This window comes from Gopherus evgoodei, chromosome 3 (genome assembly GCF_007399415.2).
Source record: "Gopherus evgoodei ecotype Sinaloan lineage chromosome 3, rGopEvg1_v1.p, whole genome shotgun sequence".
NCBI lineage: Eukaryota > Metazoa > Chordata > Testudines > Testudinidae > Gopherus > Gopherus evgoodei.
In genome coordinates, this window is record NC_044324.1 from 162,529,696 (window position 1) to 162,548,040 (window position 18,345).

Below are 18,345 nucleotides of genomic sequence, written 5' to 3' on the forward strand. Positions count from 1 at the left end.
TGGATTCTCTGTAACTTGAAGTCTTTAAATCATGGTTTGAGGATTTCAGTAATTCAACCAAAAGTTATTGGTCTATTACAGGAGTACTTGGGTGAAGTTCTGTGACCTGCGATGTGCAGGAGGTGTGATTAGATGATCATGATGGTCCCTTCTGGCCTTAAAGTCTATGAACCTATTAGGCTGGATCTGTTTGGTTGCAAGCTTTATTCTTCAGGAAGTGTGAAACTCAGGATTGCAAACTGGCAGACACCCCTGAGTAGATATGATTTCACCCTTTGGGAGAGCATCAAAAAATTTGACAAGTTACCAGAGGGCTGTAGACATGGGAGCTGATCATTCCTGGCTTTGAGTGGTGTTCCTTAGAGGTAGCTCACAATGCAGTTAGGGAGCTTCACTATTTTGGTTACTAATAAAGGATTTATTACTAGAATTGGTCTGATAACTATTGAGCTGGGTGTGTGCAAGTGTGGGTTCATTAACTTTTGGAGCAGAGATTCCTCATCATGCTGTGCTTCCCTGCTTTTCTGGTCCTAGAGTTCTATGTGGTTCTTGAAGTGGAATCTCTGTTCTCCATTCTGAATACTAATGAATATGCCTCCTTGTTTCATCAATGCAAATGAGGCTAGGGGAGTTTCCTTAATTCTGTCATCCGTATCCCAAGGGTTTACGTGTGTCTCCCACTGCCTTTTCATAGCTTTTTGTAAGTCTTTCTTCTGATTGGTTTTGGTTCAAGCAGAGGCGGGGGAGGCTTTCATGAGTAAGACAGGCTGGGTACTGTGCCCTGGTACTCCAAGAACACAGAGCTGCTAGGTAAGACTCAGGTGAACAGGCTTCGGTTCCAGCTACTTCCTGTTTCCCTAAGTGATGAATGGTTGCCATTATCAGTTCACGATGCTCTCTTTCAGTCTGCCAGCTGCTCCTATGAAATTCACAAAGTGCATAGTGGTGGTGGCAGCCCATCTTCAAAAATTAGGTGTCCATGAGTTTCTATACTTGGAGGACTGGTGTATCAGAAGTTGGTCTGAGGCTCAAGTCCTATGTAGCCTATCAACTGTCCTGTCCACATTCTATACTCTGGGTTTCCTAGAAAATTGAGACAAATCCTGAAAACCCTCGTGCTGGTCACAGATATGTCTTCTCTGGGTGGGGGAGCTCATATGAGGTCCCTACAGGTGCAAGGTTTTTGGTCATGTAGGTGTCTAGATTCTCACATAAATGTCAGGAAGCTAAAAGCGCTATGTCTAGCCTGGTTGGCCTTCCTTTCCCACATAGTGGGAAAAAATCGATCAATTCTGACACATAATTCAGTGACCATGTTTTACATAAACCAATAAGGAGGAGCAACTCTTCCAGGAAGCAATCCATCTCTGAGATTTTTGTGTAATCCACTCAATTCATCTCAAAGCTTCTTATCTTCCAGGAAAACAGAACATACTAGTGCATCAGCTGAGCAGATTCTTCTCCAATCAACACAAGTGGTCATTAGAACCAGACATGGCCAGGTCCATCTTCCAGCTGAGGGGGACTCCCCAGGTGGATCTGTTTTCAAAAAGAAAATGCCATCAATTCTGTTCCTGGGGAGGACTTAGCCCAGGCTCACTGAGAGATGTTTTTCTCCTATCCTGGAAGAATTACCTCCTGCAAGCCTTCCCTCTGATTCCTTTACTGCCCAGAGTCTTATTCAAAATAAAATGAAACCATGCTAGCTACATCCTTATAGCACTAGTGTGGCTCCTCACCATTTGTACTCAATCCTACTAACCTTGTCAGCTGAGCTTCTATCTTTCCCATTAGATCCAGACATAATCTCCTGTGACCATGGGCATCTGCTCCATCCTAACCTCCAAGGTCTCTAACACTGTGGATGCTTCATGACTGACACCCTTTGAAAAGTTCTGCTTGAAGGATGTGCAAAAAGTGCTTCTGAATAACAGAAAACTCTCATCTAGAAACACTTACCTCACTAAGTGGAAGTGCTTCTCCATTTGATCTCATAGGAAAGATGCATCTCCAGAGTAAGCACCTTGCACCTCGTACTGGACTGTCTTCCAGGTCTAAAAAAGAGTTTGGCTATTAACTCAATCAGGGTACATCTGGCAGCTATTTCAGCCTTTCACATCTAAGTGGATCATAGATCCCTTTTCTCCAACTCCAGCATCACCTGATTCTTACAGGGTATGGCCAAACTGTGCCTTCAAATACAAGACACCATCCCGCCTTGGGATCTGATTTTAGTCCTAACAAAATTGATGGTACCTCCCTTCAAACCCCTTGCAACTTGTTCTCTCCTCTGTGAAGGTTACATTTCTGGTGGCAATTACCTCAGCCAGAAGGGTGGGTTAGTGGAGAGTTCTGGTGTCAGAAACCCCCATATAGAGTTTTTCATAAAGATAAAGTTTATATCTGCCTTCAACTGACATTTCTTACAAAAATAGTCTTTAAATTTTGTGTTAAACAAGCAATCTGTGTACCCACATTTTTTTCTGAAACCCCATACACTTAGAGATGAGGAAAAGCGTCACTTCTTGGATGTAAGAAGGGCTTTAAGTTTCTGCCTGGAGCATGCTAAATCTCTACAGATCCTCTACACAACTCGTTATAGCAGTTGCAGAGAGAGGTAGGGGCCCTCCAGTTTCCATTCAGAAAGTCTCATCCTGGATCTTTTTGCGCATTCGCTTATGCTACCAATTGGCTAATACTATCCAGCCAGCTGCAGTGTTGGCACATTCTACTAGAACTCGGGCAGCTTCTGCAGCTTTTCTGGAACAAGTGCCAGTTCTAGACATTTGTAAAGCAGGGACTTGGTCATCACTCCACACTTTCACTTCTCATTATGCCAATTCCCATCAGTCCAGAGACAATGCCAGTTTCAGATGGGGTGTCTTGCAATAATTGTTCAGATAGACTCTGAACCCAACTCCCTGGGTGTTTGCTTGTGAATCATTTACCGTGGAATTGATGTGCAATCACTTGAAGAAGAAAAAACAATTACCCACCTTTCCATAACTGTTGTTCTTTGAGATATGTTCTTTGAGATATGTTGCATATGTCCTTTCCATGACCTACCCAACCTGCCCTCTGTATCGGAATCTGTCTGATACAAAGGAACCGAGGAGGACAGGAGCGGCTCCACTCTCTTCTACCAGCTTGCAATAGTGCACGGCAATAGAGGACACTCGAGCCACTCCAACAGGTACTGCTGAGAGGAAAAACCTCCAACTTCTGTGCACAGGGCACACACCCACCTACAGTGGCATGGACATGTGCAACACATCTAGAAGAACAACAGTTATGGAAAGGTAGATAACCATTTTTTACAAATGTGTATATTCTGCACATCTATATATTGGCAATAATATATTGATACGTATGAAATTTTCATAGTATTTTTCCCTCTAGATATGGCGAGAGTTGGATGCCAGAATCACAGACACTGCAAATGAATCAAAAGATAATGTGAGATATTTATACACACTTGAAAAAGTATGTCAACCGCTTTATAACTATGATCTTGTAAGTATACTTTTTGTGATTCTCAGTACACAGTTTAAATAGTCATACAGAATGCATAGAAAAACAGTAAACCTTAGGATAGAAGGAATCTTTGTGGGATATATTTTTCTAAATTCTTATGTAACTTGATATTTTTAAACTATCATTTTATTGGACTAGATGCAATGAAATATTAATTATTGTACCTTTTTGCATAGAAATTAAGTTTAAATTCCTATATTTTTTAAACTTGTATTTTATTAACAATTTTGACCGTCCATTTTGCCTTTCTTGGAATTGTATATACTTTTTTAAGGAGCTAAAACAGGAAAAAATACATTTATGTATACTACAGAGGTCATATAATTAAATTTAGTGGCTTTCATTAAAAATTCAGCATGTGCCGACAATAACAATACAATTGTATCCAAGAAACCACAGTTTCTCTAATACATGAAATATATGTTAATTTGTTAACAAATGTTGCAAGGCTGCCTAAGAGTAGCAGGATAGGGGCAGAAAATGGTCCAAGATGATATAATTTAAGAGGGAGGAGAACTCATATGTGAGCACATACAGTTTAATCATCAGAAGAATATAATTTGAAAAGTACCTTTTTTGTTCCTTTTGAATTCCAGATTTCTTTCTACTTTTGCAGATTAGTGAATCATAGTAACTCTTTACAGGCAGCTAACACAGGTCTGTGTTTAGAAGAAGAAACAGCCTTCATGTCTGAAACACTCATTTCAATTAATATGCACAAAAAAGAAATAGCAAGTGATTCTAGAAGATCCACAAGTCTGCTACTAAATATATATATATTCATCATGTTTGATTCAGTCCCCTCAGTTAGTCTGGTAATGAATAAGACTCTCACACCCAAGTAATTTTATTGAAATTCACAGCTTTGCTTCTCTGCCTTTATTTTCCAGTTGGGAGGATACGTCAGCTAAGGTATTTGTACAGCCTCCATTATTGTCATCTTTGAGCACCTCATAATACCTCTGTGAGATAGGGAAATATCTGCGTTGTACAAATTGGAAACTGGCTTGTCTGAGGTCACACAGGAAGTTTTCAGCAGAGTAGAGAATTGAGCCTGAGTCTCCAAAGTTGCAGGCTCGCACCCTAACCAGTCTTCTTTCTCATAGTTTGTGGTGTCTGGTTTCCCTCTTCCTCAGACAGCAGGCATGGAAGCTGGTCAGTCTATGTATAAAATTCAATTTCTTCCATGCCACCATTAGAGAGGGTTTTGTCCAACTGCTTGGCCCCTGGGCTCAGAACATTCCAGTTTATTTTGGCCAAGGATTCTCCCATTCTGAGAAGTAGGGCTTTTTCCTCCTGTACTCCCTAATATATTCATACACAAGTCGGGGGGATGCAGGGGTTTCTATCCCATTCTTGTCCTCTACTTCATAAAAGATTTGCCAGTCATGATTTGAGATAGAAACTCCCAGGTCCTCACTTCAAGTCATCCCATCTCCTGTGTTCAGTGGACCTAAAAGATACACATCTTCTATCATATCCCCATCTGTTAACATTATCCAGGTCTTTCAGCTTCTACTCTCATTTAGCTCACGGACAAAATCGATCACTGTGTTATGAATCATGGATACCTAATCTATTGGGAGACAGCATAAGGAAATAATGCCTTTAGGAACATAGATAGCAAAGGTTTTCTTTTTCAAGTTTTATCAAACTCTCTTATCTTCTGTAGCCAGGTGTAAGAGGAATGCAAGTGTTCATAAATTCATGCTGACTCATTGTGATGCGCAGTTTGTTGACTCTACCCAGAATGTAAAGAGGGATTGTCTCCTTGGGTGAGGTAACTAGGTCTGGGATTAGAGGTTCTATTGTGAAATTGTTAGAAACAATTTAGCCTGGAGGAGAAAGCTTAAATTGACCTTTGTTTGGTATTATTTTTATTTCAAGTGACAAAAGAAGATATTTAGGAAGAGGGGTAGATTTGGGCATTAATCCAGAGTGTGTATGCTCTTTTCTAGAGTGTGGTAAGGACTCTGCTTTTCCTGACAGGGTCCTTTCCAATTTCTTCCTCTCCAATCAGGTTGATCTTACAGCTCATGGACTGAGTGAACCTTATCCTGAAGGGTTGTTTTTACCTTTATTTTCTTCAAAGATTCTTCCTTCTTCAGTGGTATTCTTTCTTGGAAGATCTCCTTTCGCTCCCTTACCCTTTAATGAACCAGTTATGTAATAGTGCTGCTCCACTTTGGTTACTATGGTCCTGAGCTTCTCTTCCTACTCATCTGATTGTATCAAAATGATACTCCCATTTTGGTCCCCATCTTCTAATACAAAAAACATAACTTTTCTTGGAGTTAGACCAGTGTTGGAGGATCCTTTTAGATGTGTAGTCTTAAAAAAATAGATATTCCAGTACCCCCTAGTCTGGTTTATCACCCTAGCTGAAGTAGCATATGTAAATAGATAGTGCTGAACACCCGAACCCATACAGTTGTCCTTCTTCTTACCTTCCCTCTGCATCTGGGTAGAGCCTCGCCTTGTTTTCATCAGAGTGGTTTAGCTTATGCAAAGAATACTTCATGGAGGATTTTAGAAAAATAGAGCCTACTGCTCCCTGTCTTCAAGGTAGTATGATAGCAACATAGGTCTTCAACAGTTGATTAGTTCACCAGAGTTCACTTTTTGTTCTTATATGACCTAATAATGAAACCTCATCATGTCATAAGTGCTAATAGTCTCAGGGCATGACAATATCTTGGCAGGGAACTTTAAAATATCTTTCTCTTACATAGGAGTACCGTAAGTACTCATTATATAGGAATTCCACCAGGATTTCAACAATTTCCACCCCACCATCAATCTCAGCCTGGACCAGTCCACACAAGAGATCCACTTCCTGGACACAACAGTGCAAATAAGCTATGGTCACATAAACAACACCCTATACCAGAAACCCCTCAAGGGCCTCCTTCCCATGGGTCCAGATGATGAAGATGTCATCAATGTAGCACAAGTAGAGTAGGGGTGCTAAGGGACAAGAGCTGAGGAAGCGTTGTTCTAAGTCAGCCATAAAAATGTTGCCGTACTGTAGTGCCACGTGGATACCCATAGCAGTGCCGCTAATTTGAAGGTATAAATTGTCCCCAGATCTGAAATAGTTACGGGTAAGGACAAAGTCACAAAATCAGACATCAAGAATTGTAACATTCGAAAACCAGTAGGAAAGCGCTTCAATCTCCCTGGACACTCAATAACAGACTTAAAAGTAGTAATTCTTCAACAAAAAAACTTCAAAACCAGACTTCAAGGAGAAACTGCAGAACTGGAATTAATTTGCAAACTGGACACCATCAAATTAGGTCTGAATAAAGACTGGGAGTGGCTGGGTCAATACAAAAAGTAATTTTTCCTCTGTTGATATTCACCCCTTCTTGTCAACTGTTGAGAATAGGCCACTTCCACCTTGATTGAATTGCCCTCATTAGTACTGACCCCCCCCACTTGATAAGGCAACTCCCATCTTTTCATGTGCTATACCATGTATACTGCTTACTGTATTTTTCACTCCATGCATAGGATGAAGTGGGTTTTAGCATAAACATATCTTAAAAATATTAAACAACTTATATGCATGTCTGGCTTACTGAGTGTCACCCATCTTGTACATGGAGACTGTGTATTTCAAAATTCTTCAGGTTCTGTCACAGAGTTTGTCTGTCTCATCATAGTATCATGTCAGTTTTTAGATAGGGTGAAAGTGACCTCGTCTCCTTGTTAGTGAGGTCATTTTATACATTTGTTCTCTGGTGTCTCTTTAACCATATCAAAGTAGTATATGCAATTTCTCTAAGGGGGAGAGACTCCCTAGATTTGCTGTCTCCCTAGGGATTTGCATTAATTACACCCCTGTGATTTTAGTTTCTGCACAAGACTCTTTAATAATTACACCATGGAGCCAGAATACAACCCCTACCTTAGAGTTTCTTATAACATTTAGAGAGTTAATACAATAATCTGGACATTTCAGGTGTATGTATATTGGGCACAGAGACCTGTTAAAATTTGAAATATAGTCCATCCTCCTATTAGTACAGAATAATTAACTGTAGTTCTTAGGTAAGTCTATGACAGTTTTAGATGTCCCATGAGCTGCAATTTCCACCTTCTATGGGTGATTGCTCCACTATCTAAAATCTTTGCTAGGCAGTTTTCTTCTTGCTATTCAATCTAAAATTTACCCTTAATTAGGTATGCTATGCTTGATGGAAATGTCCTTAAAGATTATTCATTACAGGGAAAGAGATGATTTTAAAATATTTAGGAGCAAGTGGAATTTCACACCAGGAATTTCAAGAATTCTTTCAAATATCAATATCAGAGGGCTAGGGCTTAAGACTCTGAGGCCCTGATTCAACAAAATACTTAAGCACATACTTACCTTTAAGAATTCACTAGTCCCAGTTGTAGTTTGAGGGGATTACTATTGTGTTTAAATTTGAGAATGTGCCTAAGCATTTTGTTGAATCAGGGCCTTAGAATCACAGAATATCAGGATTGGAAGGGACCTCAGGAGGTGATCTAGTCCAACCCCCTGCTCAAAGCAGGACCAATCCCCATGCAGATTTTTACCCCCGTTCCCTAAATGGCTCCCTCAAGGATTGAACTCACAATGTTGGGTTTAGCAGGCCACTGCTCAAAGTTCTTGTGCTGGGTATTCCCATCTCAGCAAGATACTGACAAATGCCTCTGTACAACTTCAATTTTTTTGAGTAATGTCCCTATGGATGCTCCACTTCAAGTGTGAATGTGCCCCACATGAATTCAATCATAGATTTTAGGTAGTGGTGCTCATCCGGCCCATGCATGCACTCAACACAGTCTCATGCTCTGCACTGAGGCTATATAGAGTTGTGTGAACAAACTGTCCTCCGTTCCTTGTCAACCACCTCAGCCTGAGACAGTGTCTCAGTTCAACTTATGTTAACTTTTTTTTTGCATAGTTTTACTAAATTTAGTTATAGTAGTAGTTAGTAAATAAAATAAATAAATAAAGTTTGTAAGAGCCTGTGTCTTTTCAGTTTCTTTCTTTGGGGAAACATTATGTTACTAGGAGTGTATATCTGGCTCTCTGAGATTTAAATGTTGCCTTTCATGCCACAAGGCTTTCCCAGTGAATGATGGGCACTGTTGTTGCATCTGTTGCCTTGAGGAATCACATGTCCTCCAAAAGTGTAACTTTTGTCTGTTTTTAAAATTGAGAGGCAGAACAAACTGGGAGATAATGATGGAGAGCTCCCGCTATCCTGCTTCTGACCCAAGCCGTGGGACCCTGTCTCCCACATACACTGGTTTGTGAGCAAGTTGAGCACCTCACCTGCTTTGGCACAGCACTCTCCCATATCTTCTAAGAGGAAAACTCAAGAATGTTTTGAGAAGGACTCTAGGAAAATGAGTTAAGGTTCCTCAGGTCAGGAAATGTCTTCAAAGAAATCCTGGTCATCAACTGAAACAGCTACATTGACACCCACTAGTTCCCAACTCGATACAAATGAGACTGCAGGTTCCTCAGCTATTAGCAGCGACACTGAGCCCAGAGAACCTAAGGATTTTGGATTTGAAGGGTTATCAGTACCATCAGGGGATTGAGGCAACAAAGAAGACAACTTCCTCTTCTAAGGGTATGTCTACACTACGAAATTAGGTCAAATTTATAGAAGTCGTTTTTTTAGAAATCATTTTTATACAGTTGATTGTGTGTGTCCCCACACAAAATGCTCTAAATGCATTAAGTCGACGGACTGTATCCACAGTACCGAGGCTAGTGTCGACTTCTGGAGCGTTGCACTGTGGGTAGCTGTGAGTAGCTATCACACAGTTCCCACAGTCTCCACCACCCACTAGAATTCTGGGTTGAGATCCCAATGCCTGATGGGGCAAAAACAGTGTTGCAGGTGGTTCTGGGTACATGTCAGGCCGCCCTCTCCCTCCCTCCGTGAAAGTAATGGCAGACAATTGTTTCATGCTTTTTTTCCTGGGTTACCTGAGCAGACGTCATACCACAACAAGCATGGAGCTCGCTCAGCTCACCGTCACCATACGTCTCCTGGATGCTGGCAGACGTGGGACTGCATTGCTACACAGCAGCAGCTCATTGCCATTTGGCAGCAGATGGTGAATTATGATTGGTAGCCATCGTCATCATATTCCTGGGCGCTCTTTTAGCCGACCTCAGTGAGGTCAGTCGGGGTGCCTGGGCAGACGTGGGAGTGACTCAGCCAGATCATTCCCATCTTCTGCTGAGCACCCAGGAGATGATGATGGCTAGCAGTCCTACTGCACCGTCTTCTGGCGAGCAGCCAGAAGATGATGATGGCCAGCAATTGTAATGCAGCATCTTCTGCCGAGCACCCGGGAGATGAGGATGGCTAGCAGTCATGCTGCACTGTCTGCTGCCAGCCTAAGATGTAAAAGATAGATGGATCAAAACAAGAAATTGACCTGATTTATTTTGAGTTCAATCCTTGAGGGGGCCATTCTGTGTGACAGTTGTTTGTGTTTCTCCTTGATGCAAAGCCACTCCTTTTGTTGATTGTAATTCCCTGTAAGCCATGTCGTCAGTCGCCCCTCCCTCCGTCAGAGCAATGGCAGACAATTGTTTCGCGCAAAACCAGGCAAGGAGGCGATGGCAGTGCGGTGATGAGAGGAACATGGTCATAGACTTCTCACAAAGTACGGGCTGGGCAATGTGCACATCATGCTGGTGAGCTCTGCATGAACTCTGCAAACACGCTGGCAAAAGAGGAAATGAAATTCAAAAGTTCGCGGGCCTTTTCCAGTCTACCTGGCCAGTGCATCTGAGCTGAGAGTGCTGTCCAGAGTGGTCACAATGGAGCACTCTGGGATAGCTCCTGGAGGCCAATACCATTGAATTGCGTCCACACTATCCCAAATTCAACCCAGAAAGGCCCATTTCAGCGCTAATCCCCTCATTGGAGGTGGAGTAAAGAAATCGATTTAAAGAACCCTTTAAGTCGAAAAAAGGGCTTCATTGTGTGGACGGGTCGATGGCTAAATCGAGGTAACACTGTTAAATTGGACCTAAAGTCATAATGTAGACCGGGCCTAAGAGGGTACTGTTACCCAGAGTTTTCAGAACCCAAAGCACTGGCAACTTTACTGTTTTCTCCAGGTGGTGTCAGGAATAAATCAGTGGGGATACAGTTCCTCTATCTGATATATGATTGATACAAACCAAAATGCCTTTTACCTAAAACTTTTTTTATTAGGTCTTAAGGATGCGCACACACACGCGCACACACATTCTCACACAGTAGCAATAGATTCACAGCATTCTAAACATTTATAGTTACCTAACAAGTCTGAAATCGAGGAATCAACAGCCAGGCTTCTGGAGGGCCCTTCTTTCCGTCTATCTGCTGAGGAACTAAGGTGTCAGATCCTTGCCCAGAGAAAGCTTCCTCAGACTGCTCCTAAGCACACTTTCTAGCTAAAATTTTTGTAAATTTTCTCTGAACAGAGGACATAACTTATAATAGCCCCAATAGGCTAATAATTTTCTGTGTAACTGGTATTAACAATTAATTATTCTCCTTATCAGGAAAGCCTTACAATAATAAAGCAGTAACAACAATAAAACTTACATGTCAGAGGCACCTAAAACCAAAGCTGTCCAAACATTCCTTCTATTTTCATGGAACCTTAACTCCTTGTCCCAACATCCTATTCTTATAGCAAAACTGCAAACATTTAGGTGCATGGCCTTGTCTCTCTATTTCTAGCTGTGTGATGTTTAGCTGGAAGTAGCGGAACACACAAGATAACTGACTGCAGTACTGTCAAATTCTGGGATGCACGCAGGAATGTTAAATTTGGGAGTTACAGTACCAGTAAAGTCGTCCCACCTCTCAGTATCTAACATCTTAGTACCTCAGAAGACCAAGCGATCATCTAGCATGGTACATTCCTGAGAGTGCTTGAATTCCAGAGCACTGTTCACTCTGTTTTCTACAGTCACCTCTGCTCAGGCTACCGCCTTGTAATAATCACCATACCAGTACCACGAGAATTCGGATTTTCAAGGGACATAACTATGACAGAGATTCCTGATTCTCCTTTCTTTTGGTACTGATCTGTTCTTGGTACTGAGGGCCTCTACATCTCCAAACATTCACTTGGTATCAATGGAGTCTCCTCCATTTTCTACTGTGCTCCACCTTTAGAGAGAGATGATGGGGATTTTACTTCGGCTTATTGGATATCTATTCAAGGCTCCCCTCTGCATTATCAGAGGAGTATTTACCCCAGAGACTTCTAAGGAGAAAGAACACACTTGAAAAAGACATTCTCAAGCTCCATCCCAATGGTCTGAGTATATTTGGATGCTTACTTCTGTACCATATGGGCCCCTGCAATGGCCATATTGGGACCCCTGGGTGGCATACCATCAATAATTTTCTAGAACACTGAGCCTTACTCTTCAGCACAAAAAAGTAGAAAATCTCCTCCATTCTCTCTCCCATGAAGGCCTGAACCATGAGAGGAGACTTTTGAGAAACAGGAGGCTAGAGCAAATAAGGAAGTCACTCTGTTAACTAACATCTCTTCATCCCCAGATGAAGCAGTCATGCCTCCTCTCTCATAGTTGACTGAGAATTTCAAGTGGTTTCAGGACTTCATTAAAAGGACAGAGGATTCCTTAGAAATACCACTTGAAGAAGTTAAGGACTCACAACGTAAGCTGCTAGACATTTTGCATACAGCATCATCTGCTCGAATTGTGCTTCTGATTAATGAGGTTCTATTGGATCCTGCAGAGTAATCTAGCACACCCCAGTAATGATACTGCTCACCTCAAAAAGGGCTGATAAAAATATTATGTCCCATCTAAAGACCTGGAGTTTCTTCTTCGAGTAATGTTCCAATGGGTGCTCCACTGTAGGTGTATGTGTGTTGCTGTGCTTCTAATCAGAGATTTTTGGTAGCAGGGTCCATTGAGCTGTGATGTTCTCTCCTTCCTTCTGGTCTGCCTCAAGACTATCTAGCACTGCATGGGTGAACCCCTCTCACTTCCTTCTCAACCACCTTTGATCTCTAACCAGCAAGGTTGTCCCATCCTTATCTGTGTCATTAGCATAAGGAGTAGTTGTTTTTGTTTTTTTTTGTTCTCCTTAATAGTTAGTTTCCCTTTATTTTTATTCTGTTGGGATTAAAGGGAAAAAAAGAAGACAAAGATAGAAAAAACTTTAGTTTACGTTTCCTGCCCTGTCTGCGGGCAGTCCCCTCACCCCCGACAATGGTTAGTAGACTCTACATTTTTTCAGTTTAAAAAAAAAGAAGAAAAGGAGAAGAGGAGTAAAGAAGACCTTTCTTCTGCATTCCTCATTGTTAGAGGATGATAGGCTCCCGTCCAGGGACATGCCCAGCTCTCCTTACCCCAAGAGATGCCTCTCCTGCAAGGAGTCGATTCCTGTAATGGCCAGACATGCTCACTGTATCTGGTGCCTGTAGGGTGACCAGATGTCCTGACTTTATAGGGACAGTCCCGATATTGGGGGCTTTTTCTTGTATAGGTGCCTATTACCCCTCATCCCCTGTCCTGATTTTTCACCCTTGCTATCTGGTCACCCTCGGTGCCTGGGAGAGTCTCACAGAACTGCTTCACTTGTCACAGCTAAAATTGCAGTCTTGCAGGAACTGGAAGCTGAAGTTAAAACTCTTTATGGAGAAGGCACGTCAGTCTCCCGGGGACTCCGGTGCTGACCCTGGATCATCCCCAGAGCCTTTAACTTCAAAGGGGATAGGGTTGTGAAAAAAACCAACAACTCAGCAGACTCCCCCTGTAAAGGGCTTCCAGACATTGGCCAGCCAGAGGGGTTCCCCAGTGCGTCCACCTTGGTACTGATGGCACCGGAAACACATGGGCTCTGAGTAATTGGCCAGCCAGAGGAGCTCCCCAGTGTAGCCACCTCAGGACTGAGGGCATCAGCAGCTCTGAAGCATGGTACCCAGAAGGGGGCTTCCGCTATGAGCTCGGCTGCACCTGCTGCACCACATAGAGAAACCGGGGGGCTCAGGCAGTCAAGCTTTGAGGCATCAGTACCACCCCATAAGGAGACAGACAATTATTGTACCATCTCTAAAAGAGTGATACAGAAAAAAATTTGGTCCCAGGTGCGACAAACTCCCATCTAGGTACTCAACCATCAGTACTGACAATGTACCACAGACACTCCTCTGTGGTACCAAGTGAGCCCATGATACCCATGAGTTCTCGTACCCTGAGACCTGTTTGTTTCCGAGGCTTCTTGCATTCGTGTACAAGCACCTAAGATAACTAGCCAATTGCCCTGCTTTCTCAGTGTGAGTCAGGAGGCCTCCCCTATTGCACCCTCCTCTGTGTTTCTTTCCAGTATCCAACTTCCCCACTTACTTCAGGGATTAGGTCTCCATCCCCTGGTGAACTTAGTTTAAAGCCTTCCTCACTAGGTTAGCCTGCGAAAATGCTCTTCCCTCTCTTCGTTAGGTGGATCCCATCTCTTCCTAGCAATTCTTCTTCCTGGAACATCATCCCATGGTTGAAGAATCCAAAGCCCTCACTCCAAAACCACCTGTGTAATCATGCATTTACTTTCACAATTCGATTGTCCCTACCTGTGTAGTAGTAGGATTTTATGTTTGTGTTTTATATAAATTAGATGAAGGATGAAGAATAATAATGTGGCATGTATTAAATTTATTTATGTACGATTTGACCATATTCTGCCTGCCACCCTTTCTGAAAGCAGAAAGGAATGGCCTAGTATGCTATTGGTAAAGATGCATCAGCCAGAATCTTGTTTCTGAAGCTGATTCAAGGCAGTAATAGATTTTTAGGGTCACCACTTTGTTGTATGTTAAACATTAGCATTTTTAAATAAGTAAAAGAATGCAGTGATTGTTTTCCCCTGCATTGCAATTTGATGTTCCTGTTCAAATGTTCTGTGTAAATTTGTGTGTGAATGAGGAATGTGTGTGTTACAAGATAAGTGTGAAGGCCATCACCGGACCAGATATTCCAGGGAGGAATTGAGGACAGACATAAAGGTGCCAGGAGATTGCAACACACTCCTATTGAAATGTCAGAGGAGGGCAGATTGATAACTCTAAAAGAGAAGGCAGGCACTTGTCAATGGGGACAAGGTAGCTGTGATAAAAACCAGCATGGGGTAACTCCCTGAGAGACTGATGAAAGAACAAAATAAAGAATAAGAAGAACAATTCAAGAAAACAAGTACCCATCAAATGGCGATTGATTATAGCATCATGGTGCAAAACTCATTGGTCCCAATGAAGGAAGATCACTATATGAACAGGGTGCTTTGCCATGAACCTTTGGGTTCATCTTGCCAAGATTTCCCAGGAGAATTGTGTCATGACCAACAGAGCCTGGCTCCTCCCTACCTGCGATCAGCCTCGCTGGCCACTAGGTTGCTCTGGACTCTGGACTGGTAACTATAACATCAGCTGGCGGGACAGTGTGTGTGTGTGTGTGATTGAATGCATATGCTAATTGTTGTATCTCCAATTGATGCAGCGTATTGCCTTTTCCCCTGAAAAAAGGTCCTGGGTGCTTCTTATAATCATAACACCTGGGCCTTTTCCTTCAACAGGGAGGATAGACGAGAACATGACTTGCACCTCAAACTCCTTTATCCTTCTTCTCAGAGCCACATAGTGTGCAGTGACCCGCTTGAGGTCATTCTTGGCAGTATCATTGGTGCCTATGTGGAGAAGTAATAAGGGGAAGCAATCTGAGGGCTTGATCCGTCTCGGCAGACAGTCCATTGCATCCTCAATTCTAGCTCCAGGCAAGCAGCACACTTCTCGAGTTTCCTGGTCTGGATGGCAGATGGATGACTCAGTGTCCCTTAGGAGGGAGTCCCCGACCACCACCACCCATCTCCTCCTCTTGGGAGTGGTGGTCGTGGAACCCCCATCCCTAGGACAATGCATCCCATGCCTTCTGGTCAATGGGGCTTCCTTCTGATCCCTTCCATCAGATGACTCTTCCAAACCATTCTCCACTGTAGTACATGTGCAGAGAGCCTGAAAATGGTTTCTTACCTCTGTCTGCACTGGGGGTACATGGGGTCTCCTCTTTCTTCTTTTGGAGGTTACATGCTGCCAATTTTCTTCCCCATTCTGCACTGCCCTCTCTGATTCTTCAGCATGCTATGCCTGCAGTACTAAACACTGACTTCTATGCAAGATGTGACAAGTTCTTTAAGACTTATGGATTTGATTTGATGAAAAATGTAATTTAGAAGTTGTGAATAGGAAACTTGGTAAGAGGAGAGAAGCTCACATAATTTTCTTAAACATATCTTTATTTTAGGTGTCTATGGCACATGGAATCCAAAATTTGATTAATGCTATAAGAATGATTCACAGTGTTTCAAGGTATTACAATACTTCAGAGAGAATGACATCATTGTTTATAAAGGTAAGCACATTAATATCCAGGTTTCATTTATATAAACTGTGATGAAAGCAAAAGCTCTGAATATGACATTGCAGAAACTCTTGTTTTACTTCAATCAGCAGGATATCTTGGTGAAAAGTGGTAAGGATTTTATAAAGCTGTGATGCCCACTACTAAATATATAACACTTCTGTTTTCATAGTATACAACAAATCAAGCACAAAGAAAACATCAGGCATTGCAATTTGTTTCTTATAGCATTTTATATAGGCTCACAAATGTCTAGATTATGTCATCTTTATATTTAGTAGTCCCTTGCTCCGCAAATACTATTCAACATACAAAAAGAAAAGGAACTGTAGCAGAATAAAAGTGGAGTCCCTACCCTCTTTTTTCCAAGAATTGTATGATGGACAAATAGGTGGCAGGTCCAAGCTTGACTGCTTTCTACTTCTTATCCTATAGGTCTGCTGCTGTCCTCTAACTTCTCTCTCAGAACTTGTCTATGTCTGGCCAAATTATACCCCCTTGTCAGGATACATTACAGCCTCTCTAGGACTCTTCCCAGGTTCTTTCACAGGGTTATTCCAAAACTTTTCTCAAACTCTTTCTTTGTGGAGACCCAGAGCCTGGCTTCTAGTCTCTCTAAACAGGTAGTGGCCTAGAACACCCCATCCAGAACTTCTGAGTTTTACTAGCTAAAACTCAAGCAGAGAAGACACCACATTTATTTTCTCAGGACATTGCCTTTCACCCATGGATGCACCTAGCACCCACAGATGCAGCCATTTGTAGTTGGAACAATGGGTAGCCTCTGTGTATGTATGTTTAAAATATACAACAAACATGGTTTCTTCTGTTCTTGAGTTTTTGCTAATGACATTCTGTGAATATCTATATATTTTACACATATGTGTGGGTGTGGGTATGGTGTGTGTAGATAGATAAACCCATATGTGGGAATGATTTATGACTTCTAGTGGAGGTCCTGGCTTACGTACTCCACAACTGCCATATGGGTAAAAATTCTCAGAACTTTGGTAATTCTGCTTGTCTCATGGTGGGAAACTAAGATCCAGGAGTGAGAATCCTGTTAGAGTGATCTCTGGAGAAGCAGAATTATGAGCAAACATCTTTTCCTTTTATGCCTGAGACTTGTTCAAATATTATATCAGGATCTAGAAGTATCTAAAATACTGTACTGTTGTCTTAAATCACATATGTTAGGACATTTTATGTAAATGTGATTGAAAAGTTCCAATTGCAGGTATATAGTTTGTTTTTTTCAAGGTGTAATAATAACAAAATTTTGGAGATCATTAACGAAGTTTGTTTTTTGTTTATATGTACTAGGTTACAAATCAAATGGTTACAGCATGTAAGGCATATATTACTGATGGTGGTTTATCTCGTGTATGGGACCAGGATACACCGGTAGTAATTAAAAAAATTCAGGTTTGTATAGTGGTATTTTGTTGTTTTTCACTGGTTCAGATCACCTTCTGATCTGGGTTCTTATTTAATCTAGTAAGCACCTGCTTGTAGGACTGCCCTAAAGTCCATCATTTTTATTATAAAAGTATGCATTATAAAGTTTTCCAGATTTCATATTAAATACATTATTCAAAGCCAATTTATTACTGTTAAAAATAAACATATAATACTGTAGGATTTAAAAAAGAGACAGCCCCACTATTTAGAGTGTTCAGTCTAAGGTAATCAGCCAAATAACATGAAAGCAACAGACAAAGGAAAAAGGATGATATTTAAAACAAGTAAAAATAAGTCATTACAGCATAGGGAGCTAATCATATAAATTCTGATATTTTTAAATAGAAGTTGAGTGTAGCGCAGAATGAGTAACTATCAGAGCCACGTCAGTCAAGAGGATTTAGAGGTTCAGGATAGTATACAGGAGGAGGAATGTTATTCTAGGAATCAGGAGCAGTATGAGATAAGGCACAAAGGCGAGAGTAACAGCAGTGTACAAACAGAGGAATGAAGCAAGAATGGGCAGAGTGCTGGAGTGATAGATGATAATGAGATGTAGGTAAAGGGAGAGTTTTAAAAATAATGAGGAATTCTGATTTTATGTAGAAAGAGACAAGGAGCCAGTAAAAGTATATTAGAAGGTGAATGACATGGTTCTCACCAAAGTGAATAACATGGTAAGAGCAGCAGGAGAGTAAGATTACTTTTGCTGTTGAATGTTGGGTAGATTGGAGAGGAGATGGTCAATGGTTTTGATGAGAAAACTATATAGCATGGACCAGAGTTTTGTTCAGACTAAGCAGACATTTTAGAAATGTTAGTGGGAGAAGCAAAAGGATTTGATGAGAACCCGGTGAGGAGAGAAGGAAAGGGAGGAGTCAAAGAACTTAAAGCTTGAG

The 18,345-nt window shown here is 41.6% G+C and overlaps 1 protein-coding gene across 1 annotated transcript in view; it reads left to right on the plus strand.

Moving 5' to 3' along the window:
* The window catches only part of DNAH8 (dynein axonemal heavy chain 8), a 567,023-nt gene that overhangs the window by 62,892 nt on the left and 485,786 nt on the right, over positions 1-18,345 (plus strand). Inside the window, 3 exon segments of the mRNA XM_030557275.1 lie at positions 3,400-3,513; positions 15,869-15,976; positions 17,309-17,410. Coding sequence (XP_030413135.1) covers positions 3,400-3,513; positions 15,869-15,976; positions 17,309-17,410 — 324 coding nt within the window.